The 12,617-nt window shown below is 41.2% G+C and overlaps 1 protein-coding gene across 2 annotated transcripts in view; it reads left to right on the top strand.

Moving 5' to 3' along the window:
- The window catches only part of LOC106045448 (TLE family member 4, transcriptional corepressor), a 97,521-nt gene that overhangs the window by 29,279 nt on the left and 55,625 nt on the right, over window positions 1-12,617 (top strand). For both annotated transcript variants that reach the window (XM_066987729.1, XM_066987728.1), the window contains exons 5-6: window positions 2,809-2,871; window positions 11,647-11,721. In XM_066987729.1, the coding sequence (XP_066843830.1) occupies window positions 2,809-2,871; window positions 11,647-11,721 (138 nt within the window). The remainder of the gene's footprint in view (window positions 1-2,808; window positions 2,872-11,646; window positions 11,722-12,617) is intronic.

Genomic DNA, 12,617 nt, shown 5'->3' with positions numbered 1-12,617 from the left:
TACCTGGCACTTTCTTTCCTGCAATCTGTGATCTCCAGGGTCAGGCAGCCCATGTCCCCGTCCAGCTATACCTCTGCAGACTCTCAGTCAAGTCCTGCTGCTTATCTGGGGTGTTTCCTTGCTGCATGCTTACTCTGCTGAGGAGCAGAGGGGTCTGCTGAGTGCCATGTGAAGCGGCACTCCCAGAACTGGTGTTTTGACTCCCCCTTCATCAGGTGGCTCTATCACTGCCTTTTGCATAGCAGTGCCGTGAGATGGCGTGTACTACTTCTTACTGATCACTTCCTCCTTTTGCTTCCCTTGCCAGGACCTTGCAATAGTTATTTTTGCTCTTCAAAACAACTGTCTTTCTGGAAACTGCTCTGAATTTTATCTAAGCGTTAGTGTTGCAGATGGTAAAATGCAAGTGTACGCAGGACCACACAACAAGGAAAGCTCATTGCCATGGGAAGTGAAGACCATTTTAACAAGGAAGTCATCTTAGTTTTAGAGGCTGTGCCTAGGCTTCTCAGCTCTGTTGTGACTGGTCCAGCAGGCCCCATGGCTAGCTGAGAACTATGGCTGAGGGATGTCTTAGCATCTCCTAAAGCCCTCACTGAGCTCTTTTTCTTCTCTGTATATTGGGCCAGGTGCTTTCTCGCTCAGTTCACCTTCCTGCATGAAGGGACCCCCACTGTTCTGTACTCTGGTGCGGCTGATACCAAGAGGTCTGTTAAGGTTGTGTAACTGCTCGTATTCGATCACTGAGTTTGAGTTGTCCAGCTAAGGTGGGGAGTAGTCTTCTGCTGAGCATAGCCAAGGGAAAAGTCCCCTGGGGCTGTGTGGGAGGTGCGTGTAGTTGTGACAGGCATTTTATGGGTGGAATTGTTTAGGAGGAGTTGTTCCATAGTGAGAAAAGCATCACTTCTGTTTTATTACTGCTTAAAGGGTAGGCCAGAGGGACTCCACCTTGAGTCACGGACAGCAGTGCTTTGGTGTTTTCTCTTCATGTGGAAAAGCCTTCAAGAGCAGAACATGTAGTTTTCTTTTTGGTTTTAAGGCACTCAGGAGATTCCTTGGGGTGGGGTGGGGAAACAAAAAAAACCCACTGTGGCTGGGACCCAAAATTTGGAAATGGCTGAATTAATGGTGCTTGAACTACTACAGCACAGGTACTTTATAAGAGTGCATTGTATTACAGTCTACAATTCCTTAATCAAATACTGCTTCTCAAATAATGCAGTACTAGATCATGAAGCCTTTCTGGCTGAAGCTTAGACACACATCTTGTAGCTCCCTGTATTGCTTAATGTAACAAGCAGTTCATAAATCTCAGGATGAAATAGCAAACACTGTCTATTTAAAGGAGTATTTAGGTTTTGCATTGTAGCATATCTGATATTATAGGCATGTATAGACCTTTGAAATCAGCAGATAATTTAGCTTTGTGATGAAATATTCTCAAGTGTCATTTAAGGTGTCTATGCTTGCTGGTAAAACAGAAAACGTCTAGTAGATGAATGTCAAACGTATTAAAATGCATAACTTTAGTGAGATGGGGACTTGCATAAATCATGAAGATCAGTGAGAAGATGCTGGGACAGTGCAACATAGAGATTGATACATAAATAACCTATGGGAGTTTAAATGGATTTTGGAGAAATGAAGAAATTGTATTGAGAAGTAGCATGTGTAAACACGAGTGTGTCACAGTACGCACAAGGGGGCAGAGTTAGTTTCACACATGCCCTTACCTCCAGCATTCCATGTCTTCTGGTTATGTAGCTATGTAACTGTAATATTCCTTGAACACGGGTTTATTTTCTGTGTAGTTCTGTCTTTTTTAATGCTAGTTCTGTGCTTTTCTGTTCTGTCGGTTCATTTCTAAGGTTGTGCAATTTAAGAGACTGCATAGCAAAAAGGCCAGAGGGGTTGCTGATAAAAGAAGGAAGCCCAAATTGCACAAGTTTATACGTCTTTGTCATATGGTTAGTGATTTTGCAAGAGGAAGAGCATTCTGTCCTACTGTATAATGAAGAACTGGCCGTGGTTATAATTTATTATAAGAAAGTTACAATTTATTGTAAGAAAGTCTACATCACTTTAAATATTCTGTCACTAAAGCTGTAATTCTTGTGTTATCTCTCCAAATCTCCTCTGTCTCTATTGAGATTTGCAGATTAGATACACAGAATAAGAATTGATCTGCAGCGTAGAAATAAAGCATCATATATTATCCATTTCTGATCATGATTATGGTCTGCATCATGAAAGTAACTACTGTTAACCTTGGATTTGATAATGGCAAAAATATGATACAACTATGCAAGAATATATAAATATAAATTTATAAAATATGTGTAAAATTATTATCAGTGAAGTTATATATAGTATTGCTAATGTTCTCCCAGTGTACATACAGAAGTAATTGGTTTATTTGATCCCTTCACTTACAGTGGCATTGTTGTAATTTGAAGTGATACTTCTTTTTGCCTCTTAGGAGAGATTTTAGTGCAATACACAGTATTTTGTTTTTCTTTTTTGTTAAATCTCCAGAAGAGTCTTTCTTTAAAAACAAATATATTTGTTTATATAATGAAAATTAACTTCTCTTTGTCTTATATGGAAGTTCTAAACTGTAAAACTTTTTAGCCAGAAATGACTGTCTGCTAGGTACTATTGAACAGGCGTCCAAATGCTTCTGCTAAGCTATCCTAGCCAGAAGATGGCTAGAGATGGAAACAAACAAACATATGTTCTGTGCTCATGGGTAACAGTTGCATCTGAGAATTTATATAATTAAAACTTCTTTCTTCTTGTCATTTGCAGGCAGAAATTGTCAAGAGGCTGAACGCTATATGTGCACAAGTTATTCCCTTCCTGTCCCAAGAGGTAGGTAGTAGTTTGCACTGGTACTAATCTAAACAATTGCCTCATCATATCTGTTACAAAAATGGGACTTTGTGTTGAGACTGTTCATTTATGAATCTCATAGTGCTTGTAGATGACTTTCCACTGCGTTGTCCTCATTGTAACTTAATTATCCTCTCCAATTCTATTATAATGTCATTTAAATGTGTTTATGAAATTGAGTGTGTTGTAATGTGTTAAGCAAAATTTTACTTGTTTAACTACTTTGCTGTCGCACACAAACACAGTTTTGCTCACAATTCTGACTTTGTCAACCTGAAATCAGAGGGTAGCTTGCAAAAATGCTAGAAAGGCATGATTTGTGCTACATTCCTGGCAGCAAGCTTTAAAGTTTGGCAGAAGCTTATGTATTGGTGAAATGAGTAGTGGTGCTCAACAGAATAGACCTATAAATGCAGCTTTTTTTCTGCGTGTTTTCTCTCCGCATCCCAGATTACTTATTACCATAAATCCTTTTATGTTTTCTGCGTATTTGGGGAATATAGACAGAAGATTGAAACTCACTGTGAGCTAATTTCTCTAAGCACTAATTTTCTCCAAATTACTCTTTGCCGGTATTATCCCGAGTGCGCAGTAGATACTTGGAGGGGCACTGGGATTTGCGGGAGTTGGTTGGAGCTAGCGAGGGAGCCTTGGAGCCGCAGGCATGTGCAAAGTGAAATGGCAGCGTGGTTCATGACAGGAGATGTCGGGTGCGTGATGGCTTCCCCTGCCCACCCTACTGGGGGAGAGGGACGGGGAGGTGGGGTCTGACAGTGCCCGCTGGTGCGCATCTGTTTAATGTGTGGTTTCGCTTCAGTAGCTGAGAAGTCAAAGCTGGAAGCTGTATTTCTTTGTGTTGCATATGTAAAACATCATATCCGTGCCTGAGAATATGCTAGGGCTCTTTCCGCCACCTTTTCAGCTGCTCCATAAAGTGCCATTGCATTTCAAGAGAGCTGCTCATCCTGCTACGTACCAGGGGCCGTGTGCTCAGCGCCAGCGTTCAACTGATGCTGCCTGTGTACATGCGCCCACGTCTGCCTGCGTCTGAAACGAGAATGACGCTATCAAAACTAGGACCTGGCAGTGTTTGTGAGCGCAGCAGTGCTCCTTGCTTATACAGATGGGTTTGCGGAAACTAAATGATGTGTAATGATCTAGTTAGATTGCTGGGGGACCAGAATTCAAGTGCTGCGTGGATCTAAAACGGGTAACTGTTGATTTTGTACTTCGACTGCTACGGAATCGCTGTACTTCTAGTTAGGGGGGTTTATTTGCTGCACAGGAATAACACAGCATATAAAAATGAAGTGTAAAGCTGATTCATACTCATGCTAAAGCAAGCACGAAAATGTCACGATTTTGAAACAAAGGCAGGGGTGAGTACTTGGCAGGCAAAGCTGTGATCTTGGCGAAGGCACACGATCAGTATTTCCATGACAGAGACATCTTCTCCTGAGTATGTGATACAGTGTTTAGAAACTCTGTACTGCTATACTACTATTGGTACTGCTATTTTCAGATGAAATCCTAAGCAGAACTCTGGTACACAAGCAAGTTGCACTGCTCTGCCTGCTCTGCTTCCAGAACCTAGCCTGTTTTTCCTGGAGCAGGTCTGGTTCTTGCCAGGGAGTACATCTGAAATGAGATATGTTTTGTTTACAGTGACTGCTAAATTTTGGCCTTTAGCTCTGATTTTGAAAGTGTTAGTGTCTACACCATCTATGTGGAATGTTTTGTTTTTTTTTCTTTTTTTCTTCTTTTTTTAGAAAAAAAAAAAGGGCAGTGAGTTTTTGAGCTTTAGTGTTAGTGGCATCCCACATAGGTGAGCAGACTCTCTCCTTTTTCTCTGCTCTGTTTTGCATCATGCTCTCCTCTCCCTGGTACTAGATCACCCTGGAGTCATTCTCCCGAAAGCTGGTATTGACACTGTTTAAGTGCATGTATTAGAGAGAGGAGGCATTGTGATGGCTTCACATCGTGCTTCTTACTTTCCCTCAGTCAATGTGAACCTCCCTTGTGATGCTCACATGCTGTAACTTCTGAACTATAAGCCAAGGGCTCTGATCACTATTTGACAACCTCCCGGCCATCAAGCCAGGCATGGAGAACATAATTTTAAAATAATCATGAACTTAACCATTTCAGTGGCTTTCTCACTAATATTCTTGTTGTAAGAACTATATAGGTAGACAACAGAGATGATCCAGATTGTAAATTTAGTAAATGAAGTTGTCCCGCTTCTGTCATGGGTACTGTACCATGCAGTAAGGGCTTAAGCGCACTATTGTCAGTATGTTTCGTGACCACCGTTTTCTTTTTTAGGCTTTAAATCAGAGCTTTGAGTTAAGTTTTTAGATCTGAAAACAATATCTCTTATGGTTTCTGTGCTAGTGAGCCTTTGCTTTTCAGAACCATGGCCCGTAAAGTTTCCTTCACCTGTTTGCATGTCTTGTTTACCAAGTCTTACATCTGCTTCTCTGTGCATGCTCTGTGATGTCAAAGCTCTTCAGGCTACAAAGGAAATGGAGAGGTCAAGAAAAGTTCACAACTTCAGTATTTTTACATGCACTGACAAGGACAAAAGGGAACACTTCCAAAAAGCCAGTGTACACATTTGTCTTGCTTGGAGGCAAACGTGTTTTTTAGTTCATCTAGCAAGAATGGAGCAGGGCTAGACAGCAAAGAAAGATTGAAAGGGGAAGTACAAAAAAACTTTTCACATTTCTTGACAGTGCCACCGATTGTGATAGTTTTCATATCGGGGTTAAGAAAATACTGGTGACTGCATGACTTCTATAAATACAAACACTTCTTAAAATCAGGTTATTTCGGCAGCATATGCTGATGAGACAAAAGAGAACTGATCTCCAGTTTTGAGCGTTCTGCTAGTCTTGGTTTCTATCTAATTTGTATCTTTAAGAAATAAGAGTCTTAATGGAAGCCTCTTTATTTCATCATCTAGATTAATAGAGAATTGGATTGCAGCATGCTTTTGCTGTTTATGCAGTTTGCATACAGTCTAATTGTGGAATAGTGGCTGAAAAATGTGATCAGACTCCTTTGTATTGTGCCTGAGGGAAAAATGAACAAAATACAGTGGTTACATGCACTGATGGCAACATTATTGCCTCATAATAGCACCAGGTTAACTTGTCTTATTGCTTGTTAACTTTGTAAGGAATCAATGGCTTGCGATAACTCACTTAGAAGTAAGAAATCGTGGCCAAAATCACTAGAGATCTCATGAAAAGGATGCAATTACAATACGTCACCCTACTGTGCCTTACTGCCTGCTTTGTTTCAAGGAGCAATCCAGTAAAATATTCAGGAAGTTCTCCAGACACAAGACTTGAGTCAGTTTTACAGTGCTGTAGATTACCTAAGTATACCTTGAAAATAAATTTTTTTAACCTGCCTAAATATGCAGTCAAGTGGTACCTTGTTTTTACGTTGACTCCAGCTTAGGAAGACTGTAAAGAATATCATCAAGAAAGACAAGCTTCCCATTTTGATAAGAAAGAATGACTTTGTGGTCGGGGCATGAGATGAACCTCAGTGGTGATCAGCGTTCAATTTCTGCTGCTGTTGCAGACTTCCTGTGTTGCAACAGTCATTTTCCACCTCTGTGTGATGTTGTAAGATATCAGTGTTCTCAAAGTACTTTCTATTATATATGAGGAAGGGGGTACCTACAAGCTGTAGGTAAATACTTGGAGTAACTGTTAGCACTCAGTTAACTTAAAGTAGATCAGCTGCAGCTGGTGTAGGTAGCTGATGTTCATATCATCTGATGATCTAACCAGTTAGACACTATTCGTTTGGGGTCTAAAGCTGTAAATTATGCCTCTGCTAATTTATGCTTCTTCTCAGCTGAGTGTACCAGCTGCAGCACAGCATGGCGTTTGCATAACCCTGCAGCTTTCAAGTTGAGTCTGGTTCCTGTCTGGTCAACGTGGTGTGTGTGACTGGGTGCAACCAGTGGCTATTGCCTTTCAATGCTGTCAGTGTGCCCTGAGAGGCAAATGAACTCATGTGCTGGAGTGCTGTGTTTGCTCAGTGTGACTACAGTTGCTCTTATATCATGGTTACCTGATTTTGAGTAAATATTGACTGTGTTTATATTCATGCAGACACACACAAGCTGACTGATTTACAGCTAACAAAGTAGTCGTGGCAGTTTGGAGCTCAGCACAAGCTACAAATGTTGCTTGAGAAGCCAAACAAATGTTCATAGGATTGTTCCCTGTTGACTTCCATGCCACACTGCAAGCATTATGTAGACTGGAGGAAGCTATGAGAAACATTTTTTGAAGGTTCACCATCCCTTCCAACTACCATTGAACTTCGATAACAACAAGCCAAACAACTTGCTCTTTAATGGGGGTCTTCAGTTCCCCATGCAAAATAAGGTGGTCACGTCTACTTAGAAGCACGATCAAATGCCAAACAATTTCATGCATATGTGCAAAGAAACACACAAAAATGAAATGCTGCATGTGTTACCAAATCCAGTCGTTTCTCCTCAAACACCTTTATATTAGCGGATGGTTTCCGTTTTGCAAGGTGGATATGGGCCATAACGTGCTTGATCTTCTCTGTATGTATATTCCCAGGAGGTGCTTCTAAAGCTCAGTAAATTTGGGTGAAGAGCATGACACACATTATACAGAAGCAGAGCAGGAGTCCTTAAATGTTATTCAAAAGGAAGTAATTGTTGGTCTGAGATACGAAAGGCAGAGAAAACTCTGAGAAAACTATCTGCCTTCATCTAGGGCTTGCCCAAGCTAGAGCTGAAACAAGTACAAGGGAGCTGTCAGGTATCTGTAATCCTTCTACCAAGAAAGGCATCTTATTAGCAATTTATGCATATATCACTAGTAGTTTTCTTAGGATTTTATGAAGTGGTTGTTATCTCTTGTCTGAGTTACAGTGTGTGGATACAGTGACCCTGCTGGTCCTTTTTAGTTTTCTAAGAGTGCTGTACTCCACTGTAAATGTGTTTTTTCTCTCTGGTTCTCACTAGTGTTTTCGGCACTGCTTCATCTCATTATGCTGTCTCTAGATCAGGCTTTTCAGAATGACACTGCTGCAGTTCTTAAGCAAGACCTGGTCTGTACTCCCTCTAAACAGATAATACAACAACAAAATAATATGAATAAAACATAGCAGAATCCACTTGCTTCTGCTAAGTAAATTGTTCATCGAGTTTTGCATCGCGTTTTGTTAGTGGTGCTGAGAAAGGCTGGAATTAGGTATTTTTAACACCAGCTCCTGTGCATGCTTGTCAGGAGGAATTTCTGCTGCTTGGCTGCCATCAGCATGGCTCGCCTGTCATTGGAAGCAGCAGGGAGCTCTGACATGTTTTAAAAAAAAACACAAAACCCAGGTATTTTCTACCATGCTGCAACGCATGTGCAGGAGCCAGGGCTAGGTGACAGACAGTGTGGTAAGACAATGTGATGGTGAAGATGCCTCCATCCTACTTGTGGTCTCTGTCAGTACCCACCATGAGACTGAAAGGAGAAGATTTTCCAACAGAAGGCAACTGCAGACACTGCTCATTACAGAAAACAGAAGGGGATGAAGAGAAGAGACAGGGAAGAAGTTAAAAACGAGAAACGATACTAGTCAGGGTGACAGGCAGGGCAGGGTATTGAGTTCATTGCTCTGGCCTGTTAAATGCGATGCAAAATACTGTTTTCTCATATCTGAAGAAAAATGGTTTGTTATTTGTTTGTGTACAGGGAGGAAGGCTAGCATTAAAGTGTGTGTGAAAGCTGCAACCCCCTGTCTTTACTCAGCTGGAAAAAGAAAAGTCACATTTTTATTTATTTATGTATTTCTTACCTGGCTTTAAGCCTTTCCATGACCACTTGAGGGGCTGACTACCGTGTGGTGTTAACACGGTGCTGCTGGTTACTGGAGCACTTGCAGCAGAATGCCTCCGAGCATCCATCTGGAAGCAGGGCTGTTTGTCCTTCCGCGCTGCCGCCCCGTTCACTGTGTGCATTGCCTGCTCCTCACGTGGGCTTCGGGTTGTGCTGGGACCCCGGAGCACTGCCCTGTGCCTTCTTGTTTGCTCTGCTGGGGCAAATGAGTTGGGGTCCCCACGCCAAAAAGGTGCAAGTCGGTGCAGGGACTGCTCAGTTTTCGCTTGCTGTGATGCTGTGGTGCGTGTTGTTTGCATCTGTGACTCGAAGTAACTTATGGGTCGCTCGGGGCAGGCCCCCGGTGGGGTGTCAAGGAGCAGGGAGGGAGCTGGATGAGCGTGGGTTGCTGAGCTGAGTTGGAAATGATGGAGAGGCTAATTACAGACCATCTATTTTGGGTGTTGTGCATACCATGCCACTGAAGATTAAATCAATGTTAAAGCAGCTAGCAATAGAGAGTTTTAATTGTTTCTACTATACCTAATTTAGGTTCAGTGTTATAAGGCCCATGGGTTTTCTCCTCTCTATGAAGGCTTGATCCCAAACCTATTAGAATCAATGAAAGATGCCTTGTGAGACTGCTTAGGGAATTTCTGTCTTTACAGTGCTTTTCAGCAAAAATCTTAAAGTGAGATTTTGGTACTCGACCCTTCCACCTTCTGTTCTCCTCACCTGGGAATGAAACGATGTTTTTCCCAAATATTCTTCAGAGCCATTCTTTATACGTTTGCTGTAAAGGAAAAGAAACCATTTAAACTGTTACGGAGTTGACTTATTTTTTCAAAGCCTGGATGGAAATTGGAGTCATTTCCGCAATAGCTTTGATGGTTTAGGCCAGCTTTCTGCAGGTTCCTCAGAAGTTTTTCTTTTCCTCCCCATGGCCCTGGGAACAGGATTTAACTAAATGGGTGTTGGAATTGTAAAGAGTGCTCGTATGTACAAATCAAGAGCTACGTTCCTGTCTTTACTTCCATGTAAAATGGCATTGCCTAGGGGATGTTAGGAAAGCAATGATGACTGTAAACCTCTCAGTAAATGAGGTGGGTTGTTTTTGTTTTCCAAATAAGTTATGTTTTTTTTTTTTAATTATTATTATTTTGTATTTATTTATTTATTATTACAGGATCAAACACTATGATCCATTTTTGATATAAATGACCTCCACCAGAAAATGGTGTTGCAATTTTTATGGTCACCCCCTTGCCTTATAAAGCCACGTATCACAGGGCTTTCAGCTACATTATTTATGCAAGCTGTACCTGTCCTCATCACGTGATGACCTGGAGATGATAACACATCATCAGGAACCCGAGGCTTGAGAATTGTAATTTCCTTTTTAGCGGTTATCCGTGATGGTGATACATCAGTCACTGCAGGTTTTTTTCCCAAATGCCAAGAATACATTTGCTCATGTTCAGGCCTGCTTTTTGTTCTTTATGTTGGCTGCTCTTAAGTGACAGATTTGGTTTATGTTAGCACTGTAGCTTTAGAAAACCCTAAATGGGACTGCTGTGATTCTGTTTGCAGCAGTATGTTATTTGCTCTCCTGGCATTTCCGTCATTTAATTCTTCTTTGCTTAAAAACAAACAAACCTTAAAACCATTTTCTACCCTCCAGGAATGTTTCTAGATTACCTCTTTCATTATTGCAAGCATCCATTTTTCGTAGATGGGGTCAACATTTTTCATGGTTATGGGTGGATTTTTAGGCTTGGTTCTCCTTGTCCCGAGAGCTTTTAGGGGAAAGGACAATGTGATTTTTGTTTCTGTGTTGCAGACTCTCTTTTCCCTTTATTACAAAGATAGTAGTGGGGGGAACACCGAGAACTGACGTATCCCTGAATGCCAAACCCTGGTGCAACAGAGCCTTTCCGTAGGGCCCTTGCTGCTGTCCGAGCTCAGGCTGCCTTACCATGCTCAGCTTGTGGCTCTAAATCAAAGGTGATTCACGCCCAGTACCGATCATACAACCTACTTGCAGTTCGCCCTGGCCCTACATTGCACCAATTTGTCGTTTCTAATGCTGATCCTGCAAGGCTGCATGTACAGATGAATTTGCTACCACTGGAGCTCCAAACTGGCACAGGTCCGGTTGCAGGATTAGGACCTTGCTTTTATTTGTAGCTGATGTTTTCAAATAAATACCAATCAGTTTTTAGCATACAGCAATTTTGAATTTACTGCACTAATACAGTATCACTCAAACTGAGATAATATAACCACTGAAGCTTGTAAACTGTGTTGTTAATTAGACCATGTGTTTTTGATGGACTTTTTAAAGCTATTAAAATTTACATGTTGGGGATTGAAATAATTAGTTCTCTTTCACGTGTTTGACAGAATTGTGAATGGCATTTTAAATTTCTTTCTTACGGTTGAGCTGCTTTGAAATGTACCAAGGAGGAGAATCTGTATATCCTTCAGTGATGTGGGCACTGTGTGGTTGTTGAAAATACATACCTTTCATTTTCCAGTATGCCTTTTTTTTTTTTTTTTAAATGAAAAAGTTTCCATGCCTTTAAGGTTTGCTTTTTAAGGTGGCATGTAAATTCAGGAGCACACTGTGCTTGTGAACAAAAGGAAGACAGGTCCTCCATATAGCTGGGTTATAAAATAGCTCTTTTTGTTGGCAAGGGTGTAATTCCTGTCAAGTAATAGCATAAATAAAATCTTCCTCTTACCTTATACACAGAATTTGACTGCCTGTTAGAGAACAATTATTTCAAGACCTGCATGTGATTTAAAAGAAAAAAAAGGAAAAAAAATTGTGCTTAGTATTTTTTTTAAATAATTTTATTCTGTTTCTGATCTTCATTTATAGCACCAGCAACAAGTGGTGCAGGCTGTGGAGCGTGCCAAGCAAGTGACCATGGCAGAACTGAACGCAATCATTGGGGTATGTGGTCTTTCCGTTTCAGCTCCAATAGTATTTGAAAACAGCTTTCTTCTTCTTTCTTTCTTTTTTGAACTCATTTCTATCAGGTGGGCAAAAGCTGGGGGCAGTGGGGAAGGGAGTTGGGTAGCTCGATCTTTGTAAAAGCTGGTTGCTGCTTGAAAACTTCCGCTTGTGCTGCGCTGAGAAGACTAAGAGGGTTAATGTCTGTTGTATCCATTCCCTGAAGCGGAGTGGGTATCTGTTTTCTGTTGTCCTTTTTAAGCCACATTGCTTCCTTTGCATACTGCTTGCCAGCCTGCTCCCCTAGCCATGCTAACAGATAGCCTTTGTATGATGCGCTGTGCGTTGCTGAGGGGTTGGTTATTCCCCTTGCTGCTGCCCCTGTGTTTTTCTGTGCGGTAGCCCGTGACCATAAATATACGCCACACATTTCTCTCTATACGTTAAAAAATGATTCAGGTACCTTTTGCTTAAATAAAGGAAAAGAAGCACAATAACCCTTCCCCAGTTCGTTCACAGGATCCAGTCCCGGTTGTCTAAAAATACAGGTGTGGGGAGCCCCTCTTTTAAAAGCTTTACGACCAGCAGTATTGGCTGGTAGTACAGAAGCCCTGCAAGGTTTATGGGTGTGGGCAGCCACAGTGTTTACATTTTATGAGTGGAGAGGAAAGGCATAACAACAAAAGCCATGGTTGCTCGCACTACATAAAATAAAGGTGAGAAGTCATAGCTTAATAGCACATTATTCACATGTATAATTATGCAGCTGGTAAAAGCAGTTGTTTAAGTTATTCTAATGAAGACACTACAACTGTACTTCCCATATTCTGCCCCCTCCCAAATGCTTTTTCTTTTGTGTATAGATTATACATAAAAGTCTTTTCCTTTTTTTTATT

The sequence above is a fragment of the Anser cygnoides genome, chromosome Z (assembly GCF_040182565.1).
Source record: "Anser cygnoides isolate HZ-2024a breed goose chromosome Z, Taihu_goose_T2T_genome, whole genome shotgun sequence".
NCBI classification, from domain to species: Eukaryota; Metazoa; Chordata; class Aves; order Anseriformes; family Anatidae; genus Anser; species Anser cygnoides.
The sequence above is the reverse complement of the archived record's forward strand: the minus strand, read 5'-3'. Positions and strand labels throughout refer to the sequence as shown.